This window comes from Centroberyx gerrardi, chromosome 1 (assembly GCF_048128805.1).
Source record: "Centroberyx gerrardi isolate f3 chromosome 1, fCenGer3.hap1.cur.20231027, whole genome shotgun sequence".
Classification (NCBI taxonomy): Eukaryota; Metazoa; Chordata; class Actinopteri; order Beryciformes; family Berycidae; genus Centroberyx; species Centroberyx gerrardi.
Window position 1 is genome coordinate 2,351,834 of NC_135997.1, and position 26,431 is coordinate 2,378,264.

The 26,431-nt window shown below is 45.5% G+C and overlaps 1 protein-coding gene across 1 annotated transcript in view; it reads right to left on the reverse strand.

Moving 5' to 3' along the window:
• Positions 1-3,764: 3,764 nt before the first annotated feature.
• Positions 3,765-26,431, reverse strand: part of mpped2a (metallophosphoesterase domain containing 2a) — a 61,600-nt gene continuing 38,933 nt past the window's right edge. Inside the window, exons 5-7 of the mRNA XM_078284889.1 lie at positions 6,271-6,386; positions 4,855-4,968; positions 3,765-4,058 (exon numbers count right to left, since the gene is read on the reverse strand). Coding sequence (XP_078141015.1) covers positions 3,940-4,058; positions 4,855-4,968; positions 6,271-6,386 — 349 coding nt within the window. The 3' untranslated portion in view covers positions 3,765-3,939. The remainder of the gene's footprint in view (positions 4,059-4,854; positions 4,969-6,270; positions 6,387-26,431) is intronic.

Sequence of the window (26,431 nt, forward strand, 5' to 3'; positions counted from 1 at the left end):
TGAGCTGCTTGTGAGTCATGTGACTTTTGTTTACAAGCTGGTTGGCTTGTAATTGGGCAGTGTGTGAACCTAAACTAACAAAATCCAAAAATGCGACAAAGTCGACTTCCCCGCTGCGGTTCAGATCAAAGAGAACAAACTGGAGGTGCGACGGCAGCCCGAATCCGTCAGGCAGCGGGGCGAAGGCGTCACAACACACTTTCATCTCCCATCGCAGGACGCGCTGCGCTGCTGTTGTCATCCGTATGGTTACCAAGTCTGAATGTGTAATGATGAATATTTGGCTTCTCTGGCAGAAGACCCATCCCCATCAAAAAAACACAAAAACTTCAAAAGGCCCCGGCGGTGGTGGGCGCCTGTTTGAAAGCTCTTGCCTCCACAGACAAAAAAAACAAAATAAAAGCATGTGGGCATACATTAAAAGACTGAGCTGAGCAGAAACAACAGACACAACATGCGTCTTTACACAGCAGGAATAAAAGCCTCCATACGCATTCACTCCCACACTGAGGCAGAGAGTACACAGCAGAGTCTCCTCCTGCTCATCTGTGGCCTATGTTAATATGATTAGACTGGATTATGGTAATGTGCAGGGGGATCTGGTGGGTGTGGGGCGATGCTTTGCTGCTCTCGTTTCGGGGAAGAGTTAATTGGTTGGGCTGCTTTGATGTTCTGGTGATGGGAGATGGGGGTTTGTGGGAAGGGCTGGCGAAGCCGCTGTGTGAATCGAGCCCATTTTATTTTTGGCCTATGAGGGATCTGTGTTTGGCGAGCGCTAAAAAGGAATGAAACCTGATGAAACCAATGAGAAATGATGTAGATCTTGAGTCGAAACATTGTGTATATTCAGATTAAAAGTATGGGAGCGTGACTCTGTCAAATAAAGCAGAAATGCCAAAAAAACAGAAGAAGAAAACAGCTTGCTGAGCGCCTGGCTGAAGACGGTTCTTACAGTTTTTTGTCTTGAATCTGTTCAAGGTGCTTTGAGAAGCAGTTTTACTTGGTCTGGTTCTGGGTCAAAGAGTCAAAGAGTCTGGCCACGCCCCAATCAGTGATGTCACAGTGATGTCACAGCAGGTGTTTGATGGAAAACACCTGCTGTGACATCACTGACTGGGGCGTGGCCAGAAGTTTCACCTTGAAAGTTTCACCCCATAGAGAGCAGTGCAGCAATGGTTTTCTGTTGATTTACTCTTTAATGACGCTGCCTTCCCAGTGACATATCTGGCAACCAATGATATGTAATGCTCAAAGGTTCCGTGCCTTCTGATTGGAGAACATTGTTCAGCTCCGCCTCAGGTTTCTAGACCATCGGCTTCCAGCTGCAGCTTGATGGAGCTTTAGATTGTTCCTGTCCCATAGCACAACATGACCATAATACAGTATATGTGCAGGGGGTTGATAGTTATTGATTAATACCAGTGACTCAGTGATCACTGGGCCAGTGACTGAGATTTCTGCCTTTCAAAACTCAGTCAGGCTCACACTCTGTTTTGGAACAAAAACTTGTTCTCAAGCCAAAAAAGCAAAAGCCAAAGCAGCATTATTCTTCCAGTATTCAACATGGTGATTATTAGCTTTTCATTAGACATTTCTGTTGGAACTCTGCTCTAATTAGCTAGCTTGCTGCTCTCTACTGTGAAAATGTGACATAAACTGAGCAGAGACCTGTTCATGCTGCTGCACCCACTGGCTGACCCAGGTCAAAGGTCACTTCATGCCCCTCTAACTCTGCTGTAAAAAACTGTAAACAATCAGCTGGCACCAGAGTGGGTCAGACTGGCACTGCAAAGTCACACCTACTGTATCTCCAGGTAATTTCACATCACTTAAAGTGGATTAGAGTAGTGGTTCTCAACCTGGGGGTCGGGACCCCCTGGGGGGTTGTGAGATAATCTTGGGGGGGGTCGCAGGATGATTTATGGGATACGAGAAAACATATTTCTACTGTACAAATTTATTGTGTGTATTTTTTCTGATTTTTCTCAAATTTTTGTTTTTTTCTTTGTGAAATACTGAATAGTTTTCAGCCTCTCTGCCTCCTCTGATAATAAACAAATGAAACGACCTGAAAAGGGAAAATCATTCTTTGGTTGAATTCTGCACGCTTGTGACGGGGTCGGAGTAGACATCGCTTTGTTTTAAGGAGTTTCACAAGTGAAGAACTGCTGGATTAGAGAACTGAGACCGCATGTAGAAGCCAGTTCTTACCACTGATGAATCATATTAAAATCTCTACCTGCCTGTCGCTGCTGTAACGCACAAAGGCCATGTCAGGTACATGAAGTACGACATTCAAAACAAGACAGAGCTTCATAAGTAAAAATCTTGCAATTTTATTTGCATATAAAGGCAGCTAAATATATCACAATGAACTGAAAGAAAGAGAGAACTAACATTTCCATGAAGAGGGATACAATCAGAGAGAGAGAGAGAGAGAGAGAGAGAGAGAGAGGGAGAGCACGAAAGAGCATTTACAGCGGCAAAGTTGAGACAACTATTGGCAACATTTTTTTGTGCTAGCAAGATTGCATTTACACACAGTGCAAAATTAGAAAAAAAAAAGCAATAAAACACAAATACTATCAGATTTACACTTTAAAGGACAACTTAAGCATGTTTAGGCAGGCGTGTTGCTGGAGACAGAACAACCACCGCCTGTTGGATTGTGACTCTGACAAAACGTCCTCTCTCGTCCAGATGAAGCTCGGCCCGACCGGGGGAGTCCATACAAAAAACATGAAGGAAAACCTCTGAGCGTCCGACGGGAGCGGCGGAGAAGAAGAAGAAACCTGTCCGTCATACAGGTGCATACACAAAAAAATGCACCAGAATGTTTTTTTTTTGTTTTTTTTCGTCAAACACAACTTTTAGTACAGATGTTTTACAACATGAATATATAATATATATATATTTTTACATACATTTTCCAAATTTTTTTTTTTTTTATCAGAAATCCGTCAGGAGGAGATGGTACAGTTGGTTTTTGGGGTTTATAATTGGATAGCTTCCGGTCCCTGCGTCTGTGAGGTGTTGCTCTGCTGGGATGATGGGTAATAAATAAGGGCTTTTCTCTGAGCTAGCAGAGAGTGGGGCTCTAGCTGAGAACATTAAAGCTAGTTTAAGGCAGCGTCCCTGTCAGCCAATAAGAAAAGAGGAACTGACGAGAAAGAAAACGAAACAAAAAAAAAATCCTAAACACAAAATATCAGATGATACAAAATAAAACAATGGCATCCATTGTCTAGCCAACGCAAACCAAAAATAAAGAAATTGTACAAATTCACAAAGCATCATTTATCTTACAGATCTGACCAATATTTATCAAGAGCAAGATTGTTTAACCACAAAATCCCTTTTTAAAAGGAGAATACCGGCGTCGCTTAGAGTTACAGTCCGTTTACTTCCGTCTACGTTTTTTCAACATTTACTCGTTTTTCATTATTGTTAGAATCCAAACTTTGCGGCGTCAAAGCTAGCTTGAACTGAACGGCTGTCCCGGCTGACAAAGACGTCCCAGAGCGAGAGTGGGTTCTCTCGCTCTGTGGAAGTTTGTTTTTCAGACCGGACAAGAAAGAAAGAATGAAGGAGGAAAACGAGCGCTGATAATCTGCAGCTATGCTGACTGTGTGCAGAACCAGAAAGGAAGCTGGACCGCTGGCATTAACTTAAAAAAAACCCTGGTATTCTCCTTTATCCCTCCCAGACAAACTCCACCCCTCCAAGCCCTGCCCCCCTCCACCACCCCCCCCCAACATCCCCAAACCTTCTCAATCTCAACAACAGCTCGGAGAAGACCAAAACGTTGCAAAGAAACACTTAGAATTTTTTTTTCTCAACATATTTATAGAAAAAAAACATTGTAGTTTATTCTGGCCACGCCCCCTTTCACCCCCCCACCCCTCACCCCTCACCCCTCACCCCGCCCCCCCCCGGGTCTCAGGAGCTGGAGGGGTTGGGCAGGTCGAACACGATGGGGGGGTTGGTGGGCTGGAAGCTGACGGTGCAGGTGGAGGCGTTGATGAACGTCGTGTAGCCGTCCGTCATGATCCCATAACCTGAGGAGGGGGATACAGGCATCAGTAACAGGCAACACACACACACACACACACACACACTCACACACACAAGCCCCATTTCACACATGCAGATTCAACTTGAAATCTTCCGGAAAGTTCAACCGGTAAATAATGAAAGAGAGAAAGAAAGAAGGAAAGAAAGAAGGAAAGAAAGAAAAAAAGAAAGAAAGAAAGAAAGAAGGAAAAAAGAAAGAAAGAAAGAAAACACAAGGAATGAAGACAAAGAAGAGAAAAGAACGGAAGGAGGGGAAGGTGGTAAGAGAAATAAGGTAAGGAAGGAAGGAAGGAAGGAAGAAGGGGAGGAAGAAATGAAGGAATGAAGGAAGAAAGAAAAAAGAAAAAGAGAAAGAAAGAAAGAAAGAAAGAAAAAGAAAGAAAACAGGGACCAAAGACGGGAGAAAAGGGAATGAGGGGAAGCAGGTAAGAAAGAAATAAGATAAGGAAAGAAGGAAAGAAGGGGAGGAAGAAATGAAGAAATGAAAGAAGAAGGAAAGAAAAAGAAAGAAAGGAAAAGAAAGAAAACAAGGACTGAAGATGGGAGAAAAGAAGGGAAGGAGGGGAAAGTGGTAAAGGTTTTTTTTTCAAATTTTTTTTCCCTTTTCTTTGGTATTTTATTTTATTTCTTCTAAATGACATCAAATTTCTAGGCTATTGATAATATTCGACACTGTGGAAAATATCGTGATATTTTGTGAATATGGCGATATTTCCCGGGACATTATGGGGCGCGGGCCAGGGCGCGGGCAGCGGCGGGACGCTCAGCGAGCCTCAGCACCTTCATGTATTCCTCCGAAGGCGTGCAGCTTGGGCCGAACTCTCTTCTGCACCGTGTTGAGCAGCTCCACACAGCCGACCCGCTGCAGCTCCTTAGGAACCCAGTCTCTGAAACCTGCACACACACACACACACACACACACACACACACACACACACACACCACACACACACACACACAGGTGTTATTTCTCTCTGGGGCTGCACAATTAATCATAGATAATTGTACAGCGCAATATTATGTTTCCACAATTAATCGTGTAATTCAGTGATATTGAAGTGTTGGTTACATATTTCCTAACGCTTCCACCAATCACAGCCTTTGAATGCTCATCATGCATCATGTGACCCAAAACTAAAGTTCAGCTGGAGACGCAGGAGAGAAACTTTACAGAGAGCAAAGTGGAAAAGAATGGATCGGCCCGACGTTAGAGAGGAAAATCCTGAAAACGAAAAGTGGATCATCGTCTCATCTGGAGACACTTTGCTTTGAAACCAGATGAACAAAAACAAGTTCAGATTCTGGACAAAGTTTAGTTAGGGCCCGAGCACCGACCGGTGCGAGGACCTATTGTAATGCAAGGAATTATGTTAACTTTAGTTTTATTCTTAGTTTTGTAGCCGAACCCCAAAGTAATAAAGTAGTAATTATTTATTATTTGAATTTTGTAAATAAAGACACGATAAGAGTAAGACAGTAAGAGTGAAGAAGACTTTCTAGCTGCTGCTGCTTTTGAGAAACACTGCAGAGAAATTATATGAGTGGAAATAAAAGTTATGCAAAAGTGCAATAAAATAATTGTTTCCTGAGGCCGAGACAAATAATCGTGCTTAATAATCTTGATCACAATATTTAGCAAAACAATCAGGATTATCACTTTTTCCATAATCATGCAGTCCTACCCCCCCCCCCCCCAGCCCCCCTCTCCTCTCTCATAGTCGCTCTCCAATCGTTCGCAGCGTCTGTCACACTGCTGCAAAATCGAGTTTCCATGCAATCAAGCGTCCGCAGCAGCAGCAGCAGCAGCAGCAGCAGCAGCAGCAGAGCGAGGGGAAGGAAATCACTCAATAAAGCCAGACAGAGCGCACAAAACAACCACAAGCAAAGCTAAAATCAGTCTGCAGCAGGAAACAAAACAACTCCAACCAGGCAATATGTATTTTCTGTTTCATAAAGTCGCACGCAAACACAAACACTGAATCATGAATCATGTTTGGGGGATGCAGACTCCAGCTATTGTTGGATTTAGATTAATAGAGTCTGCGTACATTCGATTTAAAAGCAGACACACACACACACACACACACACACAGGGTGCGGCGATGCCTCTAATGTATTCACACATATTCTGAATAATGAGGCACAACCCCATTAGATATGGTGATGAGGGAGCTGTGATTGGCTGACGGGACTCACCGAGGGGCGGGCCGTGGGTCATGAGGATGTCGATGCCTTCGGGGACCTGGTTCCATTTATCCAGCAGAGACTGGCCCCGGGGCAGGTTGAACCCCCAGCCGTTAAACCAGGGAGTCCTGCAGGGAGGGGGGAGAGAGAGAGAGAGAGAGAGAGAGAGAGAGAGAGAGAGAGAGAGAGAGAGAGAGAGAGAGAGAGAGAGAGAGAGAGAGAGAGATCTGTCACTGACTGTCTGGATAATCACATTAGCTTTGCTCAGGTGAGATCGTAAAGCCACACTGAACCAAAATATCACCTAGGAGCAGGGCTGCACGATTATGGCAAAAAAACAATTATTAATCATGAATATTTGTCTCGGTTTCAATCAATCAATCAATCAATCAATTTTATTTAAGTGCAGAATCACCATGAAGCATGGTCCCAATACACTTTACAATTAAAAAAATACATAGGACAAAACATACATCAAGAAAATAAAATAGTTAAAATAAAACAACCACATTGAAAACATCAATGTTAAAAGGATGTTTGAATTTTAAAGTAAAACAACCACAGTAAAAACAACAACATTAAAAGTCAGGAAACAAAATTATCTTACTGCACTTTTGCACCGTAACACATATTTTCACTGTTCCTCTCTCACTCTTATTGTGTCCTTATTTACTAAATTCAAATCAGAACTAATTGCTGCCACAAGGAAAACTTTACACAGAATCTGGACTTGTTTGTCGTCATCAAACAAGCAGAACAACGTTTTCTAACATCGTGTTCTTCTTCACTTTGATTCTCTGTCAGGTTTCTCTGCTGCTTCTCCATCTGAACTTCACTTTTGGTCACATGATGCACGTTGAGCATTCAAAGGCTGTGATTGGTCAGGAGTGATGGAAGCTTGATAAACCATACCGGGACTTTCAGGGGAATTGAAAATGTAACTTCAGTATCGCTGAATTAGCCTACATGTTCCCACTTGTGGAAACGTAAAATCGCAATATACGAGTATTTACGGTTATCTGTGCAGCCCTGCCTAGCGAAGAAGGAAATGAATTTCCAAACAGCGGGTTGCCCCGTCCCGTGTCATCTGGTGTCTATCTGCCCCCCCCCCCAAGCTAGCCGGGAACAGGGTGATTGACAGGAGCCGGTCCACCTCCGGCAGACTGGATGGGAGTCTGCAGCTCCAGGGTGACAGGCAGCATCTCAGCAGACACAAAGAAACCCCCGCTCCGGATGGATGGACGGAGGGATGGATAGATAGATGGATGGATGGAGGGATGGATGGATGCAGTGGGGTGAAAACAGATGAAGAAATAAAAGGGAACGTGCAGAGGTTAGAGATGGGAGCGGGGGCGGGGAAGCCGAGGGGAAAAAAAGAAATCGAGTCGAGGCCGGTTGATAAATTGATCCTTCATTTATCACAATAGTGGTAACGGCAGAGGAAGGCTGACAACTGAGGAAAGGAAGATAGATTATCATCACATAATACCTCAGTATATAAGCTGACCTACTACAAGACAAAGAAGAGAAAAAAGAAAAGATGATACAGAATTTTAATTGGAGGTTTGCAGCGCGGCGCAGAAAGCAGCCTTGAGAATCGTTGTTGAAAAGATGATTTTTGGCCGCCGGTTCCCAGGTTAGCTCGAGACGGACCGCCAAGTCACTTAGCCGCGGCGCTGCGGACGGGATCTGACCGGGGGGAAATCAGGGCTCCACAAACATCAATAGGCTTTGTTACAGTGAGGGATGGATGCCCCGGCGCTAATCAATACCGTTCCACAGCAGGGCCGAGCGGAGCTAACCAGAGCCAGAGACGCTCATATGTGTAAAACATGAGGGCCGAATCCCTCCTGCTTCACCTCAAACCACAAAACAAACTCCCAGACTGTGCGCTGAACAGAAGACACAGAAAGAATCGGGTTAATCTAACTCGGAGGTACAGAGAGTGAGAAACAGGAGTGTGAGGCTCGCCGGAGGAACAGCATCGAGTGTTTGTGCGTTCTGACCCGCAGCTCGCTCTTTCATTTGCTCGCTCACTCGTTCCCTCATTCTCTCGCTCGGTGGAGAGCTGAGAAATGAGGTTAAAAATGAAATGTGAGGAGCGGGCAGGGGAGTGAAGGCCACAGACTGAACTGATTAATTAGAACTAATCACACAAATCGGAGCTAATGGAAGTGTAATGGATTAGCGGGGAGACTCGCCACTTCTCCGGTGGAAGCGGCGCTGCTCCCAGAGTCCCAGAAAGCAGGCGGCCGGCCGGCTGCACACGGGAACACCGGCAGGATATTTGTCTGGCTCCGCTTTTGACTAATAGCGACACGGCCAAACTTTGAAAAATGGCCGAACGCATTCGTTTTCCCATTCAGAAAATAAATCGTGGTTTCTTGTAGCAAAATAAATAAATAGCCGGAACGCCGATTCGCTCCGTGTTTCACATGTTTTCTCCCACACAAACACATTCATCTGAGAGATGAAACATAACCCCTGACATGAGCCGCGGATCCGGAGCCAACCTGAAGGTCCGGGCTGAATGAGCCGGGCGCCGCCGCTCGCCGCCACAATGGCCCCATTGTCGGCTGTCTGCCTATGAAATATACCTTCCATGCAAGTGCATTTGTTAACCTCCGCAAAGATTAATGACATCCCGGTCACATAAAGGAGAGATTGTTTCCTGTGTGCCTGTGACACACAGGTTTTATTATACTGTACTGCAGGGTGTGTGTGTGTGTGTGTGTGTGTGTAGCTGGGTCGAGTGCACGCCTACCAGCATCTGAGGAAGGACGCAAGTGTTGAACAGAATGTATGTTAGAAAACATGCCAGTGTGCTCTCCGAGTATGTATGTAGACCAACATGCGTGTGCGTGTGCGCATATGTGTGTGTGTGTGTTGTGATCAGACTACATTCGGAGCCCGGTCTTGCCTTGACACTCGCCATCTGGAGAGCGTCGCCGTGGTAACAAAGGGGAAGCGTCTGGAGGCGGGCACAGTGGGAAGTAAAACACCGTCACAGAAATAGAAGCAAAGAGAAAAGAGAAAAGAGAAGAAAAGAAGGACAGAGAGGGGAGGAGAGGTTGGTGTTCTGCAGACATGCAGCGCACAAACAACAAGGGACGACACGCAGCACACGCCGGGAACTGAATCTCCCGTGCGCTCAAGAAAAGCGGCGTCTGAACTCGGGAGGAGTGGCCGCATCATCTGACCTAGGAACTAAAAAAAAATCCTCTAACACAGAGGCATCAGCAACTCCCAACACACACACACATAACATAACACACACACACACACAAAAAACTCCAACAAGCCGCCGCATTACAAAGACGAAAGCCGGTAACCATGGTAACAGGGACCTAACGATCCCCCCGGGAATCAGGCGGTGGGAGCGGGTTAAATGTGCGGCGGAGGCGAGGCAGACAGAAGCCATTTAGCCTCGCGCGAACAAACGTCAATATTCAATTAGGCCGCTGGACATCATTAGGCCGGCGCGGAGTCTCGCCGGGCGTGACACCGCTCTTAACCCGACTCCCCTCCGCTCCGCCCCGCGCCCTCCCCCCCCCCCCCCCCGAGCACCCGCTCCGGGTCCCACACACACACACACACACACCACACACACACACACACACTTCGAGTAAAGGTTTCATTCTCCTCATAATAAAGCCTTTGAACCGAACCCCTCCCACACTTAATGGATTGTTTTAACTGTTTTTTTTTTACACCTCGCTATATCTGTTGTTTAAAACGAGAGTTCACCATGTTCAAGTCAGTGACCCCTACATTATTTAGCATTTCTAAAATAATAACGGACCCCGACTTGATCAGATTTTGTCCCACAGACCCCCCACATATTATTTTTTAAGGAATTTTTGTAGTATAAAACTGTTTACTTGGGGAGATAACAGTGGAAAGTGAAACCTATTAGAAAACTGCTTATGATCTTCAACAATGAATTCAAAATAATTTTCTTATGGTACATATTCTGCATTCATTTATTCTTTGTCTCAGTAAGTTACTGTGTTACTCTGCACATCCTCATAATGTGATAATCCATACTTCATACTTCCCATTCAAACATTTGACGTCTGTAGCTGCAGCTGTGTATGTTTATAAAACATACATTTGCTATATTCCTGTTACTGTTCCATTTTTCTCTTTGCTGTCTCCTGTTACTTTTAGCTGCTGCAACAAACCAGTTTCCACATGAAGGAATATGAAAGCTTCACCTTATCTTCTTATACATATATTTTTTTGTGAATTAAATGACAGTGATATTTAACTATTCCTCATTTCAGCTGGAGCCTTCTAGTGTTTCTTTTTCTTCACTTCACCAATTCCATCAGCGTCATTTGTCCTGTCCCTGACCTGCACCCCCCCCCCCCCCCCCCCCCACCTTTATTTACCCTGTGCAGACCAGACTGTTTACTAAACACAGGTACAGTGTGGACTCTCATGTCTCCTCTGGTTGCATCTCATTCAACACAAAACTGCAGTCTAACCTCATAACAAACACGTGCACTGGTACAACGCAGGCAAATACACACACACACACACACACACACACACACACACACACACACACACACACACACACACGTCCAGATGCAGATCTAAAACATCAGCGGTAAACGTCAGGTTTTGGTGTCAGTCCCTCAGAATCAAAGAGCGAGGGCTTCTTTCTAGAGCCGCCATTTTGCACCGAGAGACGTTCAACAATCATACAGGGAGAAATCCATCGTAGAAGAGGAGATGGGACGATATGAAAATTTCATGTCACGATTATCCTGGCCAAAATAATTGCGATTCACGATATTATCCCGATAATCATCAAAATATGCTTAAAACTCTTAAAATGGCACTAAAACACACTGGAATCACTTTACCTTACATTTTGTTAAGAAACAAATATTTTTATTGCATCACAGGACACATCTTTTTTTTGTGAACATCCTTTTATAGTGAAAAACAAACAAGGACAGATTCAGACTCTCGCCAACACCCAGCAGGTAATCACAATGAGAGAAAAAAATCCATTAATAAAAATAATCTACCGATCAACCTGATATCCAAGCAGTCACATGGTTCAGTTAGTTATGTGTTGTAAATGCACAGGAAATGAATAACTTGTTTTGTTTTCAGATCACACAGACAGAGGTGCAGCAAGGACAGCAGAATGAATGCAAAGAAAAAAACAATCAAACAATCTTAAATAAGGTAATCATAAATTATAAGGTCCCCCTGCATAAATAAAGGATAAATAATTAAAAAAAATAGCAACATTGTGTGAGTCTGTTCTTTAAATAAAATAAAGTCCAACTGGCATTGTGGCACAGAGTCAAACTGTACTACTTTGAAATTATCTTGAGTGTTTTTATCGCGATAAAAGGTAAAATCTTATATCCTCCCATCCCAAGAGGAGAGAGACCAAGTTCTCCACCCACAGGCGCAGGAGATGGACCAGAATGCAATGCAGCATCAAGACAGGTTGGGTTTTGAGTAAGGGGAACAACTCTCACTTTTTCTCAAATGGAAAAACTCGCTTTGCTTTTCGCCAACACCATCACTCTCTCCACCGACACATATAACCCTCAGCTGCAGTTCACACCCCTTCTCTGGCTTGTTGTAAAGCATTCTGGGAAATGCAGGAAATCACTAACTGCAGTAGAAGTAGACGAGGCAGGTTGAGGGGAAGTTGGTACAACAAAAAAGTAAATTACGCTTTATTACAAAATAACTCCTGTAATGGATTGACCATAATAGATTGGTGATATAAAACATTGTAACCAATCCAAGTATAAAGAAAGAAATTAAGATCTTCACTTTCTCTAATCTTTCTCTCCTTGTGAGGACATTCGGTCCTCATAAGGCACAAGAACACACACACACACACACACACGCGACACAGAGTCGAGTGTGTGTTTTGGTCGTGTTGAGAGCAGAGATAAGATCGGACGTGTCTCAGGTAAAGTATGATCCTCCACCTAGCAGCCAGAGAACAGCTGCACCCTGGGATATCAGCCGAGCGCCGGACACACGACGCCACGAACAAGCTGTACTGCGTCCAGCCGGAGATAAGAGAGAGAGAGAGAGAGGCAGAGAGAGAGAGTTAGAGAGTGTGTGCTGGTCCAGCGATCCATCGTGTCTGACCTCTCTGTCACAGTGGCCCGGAGGTCAGCGGGGGAGGGGCCTAATTGATCAACCTGTCAGAACCAATGAGGAGGGCCATGTTAATGGGACTTTTATAAGCCCTGCGGGACACAGCGCCTGACACCGCGCACAAGACAGAGCTGCTACCAGTATGTGCAAAGAGGAGTGCACGTCCAGTGTGTGTGTGTGTGTGTGTGTGTGTGTGACCGTAATCCCAGAGCCCAGGTAGCCTTATTAAAAGGAGCCAAGTGGAGACTCTGGCTGGGTTTTGACAAATGGCCTCTCACCACCAAGGCCACCTTTGCAAACTTTGGGGACGAGGTAGAAGGCGAAGTCACAAGGGTGAAGGGACTGTGTGTGTGTGTGTGTGTGTGTATGTGATTGTGTGTATGTGCTCTGCCTTGCCCTGGTGCTAATAACCTGTGCCTAGTGACTGATGGAGTGTGGAATGGATTAATCTAGCAGTAGTCACACTGCCAAACGCTGAGGCGCTAAGGGTTAGCCACCAGACTTACCCCGCTTAGCAGAGGCTACAACCATGGGGACGGGTGGGTGCACACGCGCACAAACACACACACACACACACACACACACACACACACACTCTTCCTCCCTGCCTCTCCCCTGGGTTTGTTGTCTCCACACTGAGCTGCAGCCAGCTGCAGTTTGACCCACAGGCTGCTGTAAAGCAACTGCTGTATCAGGCTGCAGACGCTCCACAGCAAACACAGCTGCTGTCGACATGCAGGCAGCTCCCAGCGCTTCACAACAGGTTTGTGGAAAGTTAGAGGGAGACAGCAAACAAGAGAGAGAGAGAGAGCGAGAGAGAGAGCGAGAGAGAGAGAGAGAGAGAGAGAGAAAAAAAGGGCAAGCGCCTAACATCGTGGCTGAGAATCAAATGAGAGCAGACAGGTTCAGAGTGTATCCTTCACCATCATTAAAACCAGCAGGCTTCCTCCTTGCCCCCCCCACCCTCCCAAACTCCGTACCCCCCCCCCCCCCCCCCCCGTCTCTGCAGTCGGAGGTACACTGGATTAGCGCAGACGCTGCCATCAGAGACCATCCCAACTGAAAGTGGCTGTCAGGCAGCGAGAGAGTGCAGTCAAAACTGAGCAAGTAGCAATGTGTGTGACTATGAAAGAGAGAGAGAGAGAGTGTGTGTGTGTGTGTGTGTGTTGGCAGCTGGTGACACACTGTAGGTTGGACAGTAGAAAAGAAGGACTGCAACCTTTAACCTTCCTCAGACTTTTAAACACACAGCCACAGCAAAGCATTAAGGGACTGTTAAAGAGGTAAACTGAAAAATTATTTGCACTTTTTTTCCCCACATAAGCACCTTACATTTTGCCAGATTGCAAAAAAAAAAAGCCATTTCTGCCTTTCTGACTTGAAGTGGTTTTCTGCCTAGCTGTGAGCTTCTATTCATAATAATAATAATAATAATAATGATAATACATTTTTAATATATAGCGCTTTTCTAAGTACTCAAAGACACTTTATATAGTGCTACTATGTCAATTCTTCATTCGCTTTTGGACTTTTGCACTTGTCAAACCAACATAAGTGCAGATTCACGGTTTTGACAACGATGCTGCCATGAAACCACTGCAGACAAGGAGATGGAGGTCATTTTTTTTTTTAGTTTAGCCAAAGACGGCCATCGATTGCCAGGGAAGCGTTAAAATCTGTGTCATCCTCGCAAGATGAGAAAATGTTTGAATGACTGCACAGCTTCACTTTCCTTTCATGCTGCAGAGTCCGATGGAGCAGAGTATCTGGACCTGAGCGAGGACTGATGAAGCTTGTGAGGTTATATCTGAAAAGATGGAACGCAATGCAGAACGTACACCACCAGTCAAAAGTCTGGACACACCTGATTGAATGTTTTTCATTCTCTTAAAGCCATTTTGATCTAAATGCTTATGTTTAAATGCTTGACATTTATTTCTTAGACAAATATAAATAGTGAAGTTGATCCTATGTATGAATTTCTTTCCAAAGCCTTTGCCTTTCCATCAAGGCAAAGGGCGGCTGCTTTAAAGAATCTAAAATATAAGATAGTTTTGATTTGTTTAACACTTTTTTGGTCACTGCATAATTCCATTTGTGTTATTTCATAGTTTTGACGTCTTTACTATTATTCCAAAATGTGAAAAATAGTAAAAATAAAGAAAAATTTGCGTGTCCAAACTGTTGACTTGTAGTGTATAAGGGACGTCAGATGTGGTTGAAGAGAAAAATATGCCATCCACAAGCCTTGGATGTTAATGACAAGCGTCCGAATGCCTGTCAGTGTGTGTGTGTGTGTGTGAACTGAATAAATACCTGTGTGTGTGTGTGTGTGTGTGTGTAACAGAAGCAGTAGCACTAGTCATAGTAATATTAGTAGCAGCAGCAGAAAGTTCCCATGTCCCTGACCCTGGTCTAATTCCCTGCCTGTGGATATGCAAGGTGGGGTTTGGGAAGAGGAGGGGGTTGAGAATGGGGGGGGGGGTATGTGTGTGTTATGGGACATGGCATCCCAGCACTTTGAAATATGGATCTGTCAGGAAGCCGGGCCGGTCTGGAGAAACCGGAGCCCGCTCTAATAAAGAGAGAGAGAGGGAACCTGGGCCCAGCTCGCCCCATTCAGAGAGCCTGAGTGGGACGGGGGGGCAGGGGTGGGTGGGGGGGAGTGGGACGGGGGGGCAGGGGTGGGTGGGGGGGAGTGGGACGGGGGGGCAGGGGCTGGGACCCATTCAACCTGCCCAGAGAAGCAGGGACGAGGGTCCCATTACCTAGCTACCCCCTCCTCCCAGCCTCCTCTACCCCGACCTCCATGAACCAGATCCTGGAGAACAATGAAGGACGGAGGGGAGTGGAGGCGGGGAGGGGGGGGGGGTGGAGGTGGAGAGAGGAGTGAAGGCAGGCAGGGGGAGGATAATATCTCTGGGAAATAAGTGAGTGAGCTTTCCTCAGTGACAATAATTGACTGACGAGGAGGTTTCATTTCAAAACCCCGCTGCAGCCTTTTCTCTACCAATTTCAAATGAGTCAAGGTGATTTGAAATTGAAGAAATGCACTTAGTCACAGGATTGTGTCTTTCAGGGCTTTTCAAAGCACATAAACGCCTAGTATGAATACTTTATTTTTTGCTTTTCTTCCTCGACACAATGACTATAGCTTCAGGTCTGGAAGTTAATTGAAAAAGCGCCGAAGAAGCGGTTTGAACAGTTCAAACTTTCATTTCTGGTGTACAATATGAGGAGAAGGTAAAGGGATGAAAGGAGTCAGAGGAACATTGTGTTTCAGCTCCAGTATGGACACTCTCCTCCTGAGGAAGAAGCTGCAGCTCAGCCAGGCTCTCACAGGCCGGGAACACCCAGACTGGTCCTTCGGTGGGGCGCTGACATGACAGGCCGACCGGTCCGTGGTTCAGAGGTCAAAGGTCGGGGGGTGCTGGAGGCGACAGGAAGGGCCGCAGGGTTAAGCCCGCGCAGACACATGGCACCCTGTCCGCAGCTATTGTCTCCACCTTACAACAAGTGGATGTTAGCGAGGGCAACGGAGACGCAGCGGCGACAATAGGCACAGGAAGGCACACAAACTGGCATTGTTGCTCTCACGGGTTTGTATACAAAGAGCCGGAACAGGGACAAAACAAGACACACACACAACCAAACAGGACTGCCTGTACAAAGGGGCTCGGCTGTGCGGACACACCCATGAATATAAACCAAAAAACATCAAGTTCATTACAAATCCAAAGAGCAGCAGCGACCCAAACCAGCACAGGTTTCTATCATGGAGAGTGAAGCCCTTCTTTAGGCAGACATAAATCTTCATGATGTAAAATTCATAGTATACATCATAGGAAGTAGTATGAAACAGATGATGTTATATAAAAATGAGACTAAGTATTAAAAGGAATACACCACGTTACGTCATGAGAACATAGACACCAAACTCATCCATGTGTCCCCGGTAGATCGTTGGCTCTGATGCTTCATGCTAACACTTAACATGTAGTAGGACACTATGTTGAGCAGCATTATTCAAAGTAAGAAGACTGACCTTTCAGTAATAAAACATTTTTAGTGTTTTTTTTCTTTATTAAATATGATTCATACATTTTAAAATGCAATTTCATTATAGCTGATGTAGCTGCGGTTTATTTTTGGATCTACTTTGAGTGAATAACCACACGATGATTATTAGTTGTGCATAGTCTCTCATTACCGACCATGTGTAGTTCCTATGGAAACGGGTAAAGTAGTCCTGGGTAGTCCAACACAGTACAACATTTTTGTATTTTGTATCATATTTTCTGTAGATTTTTATCTACCAGCGATCTCCTACACAAAACTGTTAGACTTAGCCGCATATCATTTGAGATTACTATCGCATTTAACTTTAGAGCTGCTAAAAGTTCTCATTTTCGAGATGTTAGTTGCCTACTATCACTCAACATAGTGTATGCTAAAGTGTTAGCATGAAGCTACTATCACTCATCATAGTGTATGCTAAAGTGTTAGCATGAAGCTACTATCACTCAACATAGTGTATGCTAAAGTGTTAGCATGAAGCTAGTATCACTCAACATAGTGGATGCTAAAGTGTTAGCATGAAGCACTGGAGCTAACGATCTATCGGGGACACGGGTGATTTTGGTGTCTTTGTTCTCATGGCTTAACAGCTATGTTGACCAATGGGACAATCTCCCAAAAACTCAGTGTATCCCTTTAACGCTTTTCTGAAAATACAACTGATTTTTGTTTCTTCTGGTGGCTGTTTGCCTGACACTGATCACCGACTGAAGGTCACAGTTCACCACCTTTTTATTTACTACACTACATCACTGCTGACAGCCCAGTATTCCTACCACCCAAACGGCGTGGTGTGGTGTGTGTGTGTTTTGGGGGGTGGGGGCAGATAAGCAGAGTCTTGTCCTTGCCACCTCTGCTGTGTGGAGGTCAGCAGGAAGGAAGGGAAGTGCAGCAGGACGATGTGAATGCTATCACAGCGGACCAGAGCCCAGTAGGTAGGCTGCCCTTCTGTTTATGGAGCTGTCGTTACCGCGGTGATTGATGGCTCGCTACGGACAATCCACATCTCCCTCCTGGGCCGCCGAGCAGGACGACATGGAGCGGGTCAAGCAAACGGGAGTGTGTGTGTGTGTTTGTGTCTGTGTGTGTGTGTGTGTGTAGAGCACGACAACAAAAATCCATCCTGAAAAATAATTCATTCTGGCCGTGGTGAATGTTAAGCCCATTTTCCAGAGTACTTTCTCTCTCTCCCTTATGACATTCCTGTTTTTTTGTGGTAACCTGTGGTAACCTTTAAAGATTTTTTTTTTGTTGGCATTTTTACAATGGTGTGTTATTCCAAGGAAAAAATAAGGAATTTCTGAGGTTAAAGTCAGAAATTTGTGAGAAAAATAATCTCAGAAATTTGCAAGAAAAAACTTGGAAAAATCATATTTTTTGGCAAGGAACCACTTTGGTTCACTTTGGAAGTGACCAGGTGAAATCAACCAGGTGAAAGACTTCACTCTCCACAGCAGACGACCTGAACATGAGGAGCAACAAACAGGCATCAGGTTTACTCATCTAGATAGTGAAATTAATGAAGTTGGTAGGTTAAGATTCACAGTGTTTTTCCAGCAAATTTCTGACTTTCATCTCAGAAATTCAGAGTTTTTTCCCCAGCTGTGGTTAAAAAAAAAAAAAAAACCTACAATAGCTCTCAATATTAGACTTAAAGATGTGCTGATATGAACAATTTTTCAGTGAAGGAGACAGCATGATAGAAACACAGAGAAAGACGGTGAGAAAGTAAAAAAGAAAAATGAAAGAATTAGAATTCTATAGGTAGACCGTCGTCAGTCTATTACTGACAACGCAGATGCAAATTAATTCACTAAACAGACATATTCTATATTCAATCAATCCTTTTATGGCTCCATAAGACCTATAGAAGCCCAGACTAAAAAACAGAAGATCTAACATGTATAGTATATATAAATATAAAAAAAACCTCATCCAGTGCCTTATGCAGAAGAGAGCGAGCTTGCGGACGGTCGATTTAGACGATGGTAACACCTTCCACCTCATCTTTTCCCATTTCACTCCTACATATTAAATCATTCATGCTTCTTCCTTCTAAAATTTCCAAGGAAACTCAGTAGCGCCTGCACCTTTTTTCTCTTTTCTCCCTATCAAAACCCACCAGCACTTAGCATCTCCCCTGTCGTGTCCGGGCTTGTTGTCACTGATGGCTTTACTTATTCATTTGAGCTTTTATTTCTGTTGGATTCAGCTGCGCCAGCACTTAGTCAGGTGACCTTTCCCACTGAGCTCTACAGAGAATAATGGCCAGGACAGTAGCTACACTTTGAGCAGCAATTTATGTCTGGGGGGGAAAAAAGAACGGCTCGGCGGTAAAAGGTGCAGCTAATGCAGCGCTGCCACACCCGGGCCGCCGCAGCCCGGGACGCACGGCTTCCTCTGCTTTTCAAATATTTATCCTCTCATAGCATGAGACACAGCATGGGACGCAAAACAAGAGCAAGTCCCGCTGGGCCCAGGGACCCGGCGCTGTATACACACACACACACACACACACCAGGACAAACACAAGACAAAAACAAACAGATGGGCAGATTCAGATGTCAGAGTCGCGAACGCTCCCCCTCCACATGGAAATACACACGGGCACTGATATTCAGCAACCTTGCTGGAGAGCAGACTGCAGCTTTGCATATCCTCTCTTGCCTGAATAGGTAGCCTGAGGATGGGTTTTGGGGTGGGGGGAGGGTGGGGGGGGGGGGGTGCAGGGTCCACAGACAGAACGCCTGTATTCCCTCGCTGGGTGCTGAGCCATCTTGGGCTTCTTTCCAGGGAGTTGTGATTGCGTTTTCCAGCCTGGAGCAGCTTCCTCATGTCGTGTCACGGACAGCTGGCTCTCGCTCTGGGCTCGTCTAGTCTCCCCTGCGCTCCCCGCTGAGCCGGAGCGTTTGATTAAGCCTGCACCTCTACTAATCAGACCGAGAGCGTTCCCTCCATCCCCCATACCTACAGACCGGCTTTCTACCGTCTGGCACACAGCTTCATGGCACTTTGATGGCGTCTCGCTTCTGTAATGTGACGTATGTCCGGTTGAAACAGGATGTTGGGACAGAACGCAGGGAGGGTCGGTTCAAAATGCTTTGATCATAATCTTGAGCTTCACAAATTTCAGATTCTTCAAAACGAATAAAGTCAGCCACCGGGACAAAACCATGGTGTCTTAGGAAAATGAAACGGGGTTTTCATCGCTGCACAGTGTCACTTTGAAAGTTGCAAAGTGAACCTCGGGAACCTAAATGTAAAGGACAAGCTCTGCCATTCATTCCTGCCTTTTAACCTGCTGTACTGTAAGCAGCACTGGATCTATTTATTATGCCTCGCTCACCTGCCCCATCGCTAAGCTATTCATTACCTAAGCGACTAACCTACAGAACCATTAGCCGCCATGCTATTCATATCCCGTTAGTTAGGCCTGGTATGCCGTTAACCGGCGACATGCTATTAATTCTCCAGGTACAAGAGGGACGTGACCCTGTTTCAGAAGGCTGAAGCACCGCCACACAGCGCCGTGTGTTTAACAGGCTCATAGGGGAAGGAGACTTACAATGTGTTTACACTGTGGCATCTCTGAGCCCGTATTAATAATAGAGCCACTTAGCATTCACAGGCACCAGGCTCAGCCACGTTGTTTGTTTCACAGGTCATTAAATTTATGCCGCAGCCCTAATGTTCATTACAGCAGCAAGCTGGCCAGGGGTCTCAGCACTCGCTCACCGCTTTAATCCCCCGGCTGGATCCCTCCTCTCTTCATCCCTCGCTCCTTCTCCTTCTCTCTCTCTCACACGCATCTCTGTCATTTTGCTCGACAGTATTCTTCTTTTTCCATTTTAATTAAAGGATTGCACCGACATTATCCAGTTTCTTGCCTTTCTCCAATGGTGAGCGATGACTTTATTTACACCCAACACACACACACACACACACACACACACACACACACACACACACACACACACACACACACACACACACACACACACACACACACACGCGCGCGCGAACACACACAGAGCTTCAGATGCCTCGACAGATATTTTAAAACTGAAATAGCTCCCGGTGCGTCCAACACGGATCTAAAAATCACCCTTCGGAGATGTAGTTTTTCATCTGTGGAAGCTGTAGCTGCTCCGAGACGCCCCAAAACATGCTGGCACGAGGTCAGTTTTGCCAGTTCCACATACGTAGGCAACGCTGGCAAGGAGAAGCCGGTCTCTGGTCAGGCTTAACGGCTGCTAATTCCACTTCTGTTGTAAACAAACCGGCGTCACCCTGCTGCAAGCTAATAGAGGCTACAGGTTGCCATGATGGAACCGAGGCACACGCAGGAAGGGAACGCTCATTATGGTGTTTTACATGGATTTTAGTGCAAGCACAACCTCGCTGACAGAACCGGCTTTAACGGTGAACAGCAGGGATTTATGGAAGCTAACAGGCAAACAGGATGAGATGAGGAAATAACTGTGAGGCTGGTAGGCTCTTTTAATCTTTTTTTTCTTTTCTCTCGTTATTTTCCTCTCTGTCTTCTACCTCTGCACCTACACTTTCTGATTGCATTCTTCCATTTTAGTCCCATCATTCAGGTTGTTCCTTCTTCTAATCAGGTGCTTCAGTAGAAAACACCGGACGTCACTCTGACTCTCGCCACGCGGCGCGACGCAGCGGCCCTGGGGGGCAGTTTTAATGGACGGACCGGGTCCAGCAGGGCGCGTTTAACATGCACACACACTGTAAATCAACACTGGCTGGATCCTCGCTGCAGCTTCTGCTCTGAGCCACAAACAGCAGCCTGGTCCCACAGGCTCCAACCACCCACCAATCCCTTCATTATTCCTTAATGCCACTGATTACACTGTTTAGAAAAAACACAGCCACATAGTCCTGCAGGAGAAGAAAACACAAACACTTTGAGAAGAGAACAAACATGCTGTTTAATCTAATTAATCCACTTGGAATTGTAGCGCACTTTGATGGCGGACTGCACAGACACTGGAGGAAAACTACAGCAGTTAGACTGTGGAGGAAAAGGCTAAGTGGGTCAGATATTAGCTGTCCATGCCAACAGTCAGACCCACAGGACCGGGCTTCCCAAACTCATTTCATGTCAAGGTCCCCCAAATAAATACACATTAGAGCTGGGACTCTATTTGATGAAATTTTGTCCCAGGAACCCACACCTGATGAGACCGTTAGAGATTTAAAGTAAAAATCCATCCTGAAGCAATTAAACTCCCAGCTATTGGCGATGTATCTTGCATTTCTCATTTAGTAATTTGGTGTATTTTTCTTCTTCTTGGTGGATAACTGGCCAATCGTAGACGAGGTGACGTCACCTCCAGATATTTCCAACAGTTTGGTAGCAGAAAATGTTTCAGGATGTAAAACATCAGCGGTAAACGTCAGGTTTTGGTGTCAGTCCCTCAGAATCAAAGAGCGAGGGCTTCTTTCTAGAGCCGCCATTTTGCACCAAGAGACGTTCAACAATCATACAGGGAGAAATCCATCGTAGAAGAGGAGAGAGACCAATTTCTCCACCCACAGGAGCAGGAGAGAGACCAGAATGCAATGCAGCAGAGAGACAGGTTGGGGTTTGAGGAAGGGGCGAGTCGCTTTTTCTCGACTGGCAAAACTCTCGCTCTGCTCTCGCTTATCGTTCTCTCCACCTACATGATTAACCCACAGCTAAACGCAACTAGTTGACACCCCTTCTCTGGGGGTTGTTGAAAGGCATTCTGGGAAATGTAGTAAATCACTAACTGCAGTAGAAGTAGACGAGGCAGGTTGAGGGAAAGTGGGTTCACCAAAAAAGTAAATTACAACCCTTCATCACAAAATAACTGCTGGAATGTATTGAACATGACAGATTGATGATAAAGAGCAGAGTAACTTAGAGCTGCAGAACTGTCTGTAGAGGGGAGACAACAGTGGAAACCTTGGATCAGAAAGGAATAGAAAGAATAGAAAAGAAAGATAGAATCTATACATAACACAACCTTCTTGTATTTTCTTATTGTGCCAACCACTAGTGAATGAAACACCAGTCAAGTCGATCTATTCCTCATTTTGCTTGGGTCGCCACTTTGGGAACCACTGCCATAGGAGACAAAATGACCTCAACCTCTGTGTGTGTGTGTGTGTGTGTGTGTGTGTGTGTGTGTGTGTGTGTGTGTGTGTGTGTGGAGGATCAGAGCTCTGCAGCGCGTCCTGTCGTGTGACTCGCTAATTAAGGTCGACGCAGCCGCCGTGCCTGCCGGTTCCCGGGGTCAAAGGTCACCACGCAATCACTGACACGAGCAGAGCAGGTAGCCGGCGAATGTGAACTGAGCTGAAAGGCAGGCCAACACCAACCAAACCCCCTCCCCACACACACACACACACACACACGCACACACAACAGTGTCTGCTGCTCCTCCTCGACTCCTTCCCTCCCTCCTTCCCTTCCCTCCTCCCACTCCTCCTCTCGAAGTGAAGGAGGAGGAGGGGGTAAGGACCTCTGTTTCTTCTCAAGCAAAAAGCCGTCTCCACGTGATTTATCCGCTCAATGACATGAGCGAGAAAGAATAGAGACAGAGGAGAAAAGGGAGGAGAGGAAGGGGAGGAAGAGGAAAGGCTTTTAAACATCTATAGGAAGCACGCACTTCAGAGTCTTTTCAGCGCGATGAAAGAGCGGGAGAGAGCGCTGCGAAGGCGCAAGGCCGTCGAGCGGAGGGCCAAACATGTCACGGAGAAGAAAAAAAAGAAAAAGAAGCTGCAGGAGAAGTGAATTTCTCTTGGCGGGAACGCAGCGTCCCTCTCGTATGAATTAACCCATTTATTAAGCAGAACAAAGGCGCGCTGTTGACCTTTGCACGTCCGCAAAGTGGAGCCGGACCTTCGCGTGTTTTCTCTGAGAGAGAAAACAGAGGAGAAAAAGGAGTTCGGCGAGGCCGGTGTCGAGGGTGAGGGAGCGTCTGCTGCGAAGAAAGCCATTTGTCACAGTCAAGAGAGAGCTGAATACAGAGAGAGAGAGAGAGAGAGAGAGAGAGAGAGAGAGAGAGAGAGAGAGAGAGAGAGAGGTCTGAAACAATGGAAAACTTGACTTGCATTTTTGTATTTGGTTCATTTAGATTCACACTGACCAATTACAAGCAAACCAGGGCTTGCAAACAAAAGTCACATGACTCACAAGTAGCTTGTTTATTGGACAGAGTTTTGGTCACCTGTCGTCCTGCCAGGTTAGAGATTTTGGAGACGGGGACGAGTCAAAAGTCCAGTCTCTGTAACTTGAGCTAAGCATGATGGTCCTTTCTGGTGATTTCGCTATTTCAAAGGAGGAATTCTATCAAATCCTCTAATCCCTGAAAGGTTTTGTTTTATTGCATTTTATTGTGATACGTTTATATATGTAAAAATTTGGTTTTTACTTGTGAACGTTTAGCATTAATGTAGACTTGAGAGAGAGAGAGAGAGAGAGAGAGAGCTCCACATCTGTCTCTCAGTGTCCTCATCAAAGGGACGAGCACGTCAACACCTCCGGACAAGGTTGACTGAGCTCCCACTCCCCCCCCCCCCCCCCCCCCCCCCACACACACACACACACACACACACGCAAACCGACAGGAACAATTACCTTGCAGCCAGCGGCTGTACTGTAACCACACTCTGTCTGTCTCTCAGGCCATCAGGGACAGACAGCAGTGTGACCTCAGAGCGAGGAGGAGGAAGTCTCTGTTACTACAGTCTCCTACAGCAGAGACACAGAACTAGAACGGATAGAACGGTCCTTCCACTGTTGGCGATTATTGAATTTTAAGGGTTGGTTGCTATGGCGACAACACAAGTCTGGACATTAAGGCTGTAAAGTCTGTCACACTGTCTTGAGAACTGAGCAGATGAGTCTGTTAGCAAACTGTCAAAACTCAACTGGAAGCTAACGTTAGCGACGAGGCTAACGTAGCTTCATCACAGACTGTACTTCTCTCTCTAGCTCTTCTAGTCAACATTTGCATGTTAGCAATCCATGGCAGCAAGGAGACAGAGAAGCTGTAAAACCTCTCAGCTCAGTGACTTGCTGTGAGTCTCTTTATACAGAAGCTAGTCCAACGGGTCACAGCAAGATGGCTGCCGCTTCGACCGCCCTGGAACGTTGATTTGAATGGGAAAGACTGATCTTTTTTTTTTTTTTGATGTTTTTGCGTAAATCTTACAATATAGTACAGTCCTTACATGGTATAAACCATCACCATCATACAGATTTACATTACTTTTCTTAAAGAAAAACGACATAAAAACAAACCAAAACAAAACATTCATGCCACAAGTTTAAAAAAAACATGTGATCAGATCCTATACATCACAGTAACCAAGAAGAATAAAGCCTTATCTAGATCTTGGTCCTTTCAGTTGTCATCAGAAAGTGACCCCACACCTTGGTAAAAACATCCTCTCTCCCAGCAACTCTATAAGTCACCCTTTCATATGATGCCGTGCGAAACATTAGTTCCATCCATTCATCAAAGGTAATAACAGTGGGTGACTTCCAATGTCTTAATGCAATTCTACATCCTGTTGCCGTGGCCGTTCTACACCACAGTCTTTGGTAGGAAAGACTGTTCACTACTGTTCACACTGGTCTCACTATTCTACTCTCTGTTAGGGCAAAAAAATGTAAAATATTCATCAAAATGATCCTTTGACATCGCCCAGAGATGAGCAGAGCAGGAGTCCAAATCAAGGATGATGTGTGTATATTTCATGTTTTTTTTTCTTAAGTCCGTTTGAGTTTGCCGTTGTTTGCCTCTGCTTCGCTGTCTCTCTCCGAGTCTGATAAATTAAATATGGCTGGCATGTAAAATAAGGCAAATGGCCATGGATAGAAGACATACAACAACACCCCCCCCCACAAAAAAAACACCCTCAATACTGCAACAAATCTCCACTGAACAAGATTTTGGACTCAATACTTGACTAAATGACTAATCTTGCTTTACTTGGATCACAGGTCAAGAAAATTCTCCAAACAAGTTAATTTGCATTGGAACGAGTGAAATTATTTTGTACTTCACTTGTTTTTACAAAAATCAGATTTTCAGACTCAGTGCTAGACTGAATGACTACCATCGCTTTCCTTAAAACACACAACTTAAACATAAAAGAAACTGCCGGTGGGTCGAGATAACTCCACTTGTTTCTGACACAGTTCAGCCTGTTTTAAGTGGCTCTACCTTGAAATAAAGCAGAATAAATCGGATCACTCCACTTGCATCAAGATCTCATCTGACTGAACAAAAATTCTCCAAAACAAGTCGATTTGCATTGGAAACGCTTTTTCCCCCCCTCACTTGTTTTAAGAAAAAAAAAACCCAAGATTTTAAGACTGAGCGCCAGACTAAATGACTCGTCAAGATGGATTATTTTTCTTTTTCGCAGTGGATCTTGCACCGTGGCTGGACCCAGCAGAGGGTTTTGGCTGCGTCAGCCCTTTTCCAGGCTTGACTGTGTGTGATGGAGTTGCTGGCTGTTGTGTGCCAGACCTCAGTGTGCCTGGCTGGGTGACGGATGCACCCGGGGCCGCAGAGGGGAGCTTTATTAAACGGTAGCTCGGGCCCATCACTCTCCCTCTGACATATTGGGGGCTCACCTTGGGCGGGGGGGTGGGACGGGACGGTGGGGGTGGTGGAGGGACGGGACGGGACGGGACGGGACGGGGGGCCTCAGAGGAGTCAGGGAGTATGTGGAGCATTTAGTGTGTCTGTGTTAATATTCTTCTGCGATGAGGTACTGTGTGTGTGAAGCTGCACTTTTGAATTTTGAATGCATACCATATTTATGTTGCGTAACGGGCATGTGAGAAATAGGCCTCTTTCTGTGTGTGTGTGTGTGTGTGTTTACGGGGGTCCGTGTGTGTGTGTGTGTGTGTGTGTGTGTGTGTGTGTGTGTGCGGTGAGTCATT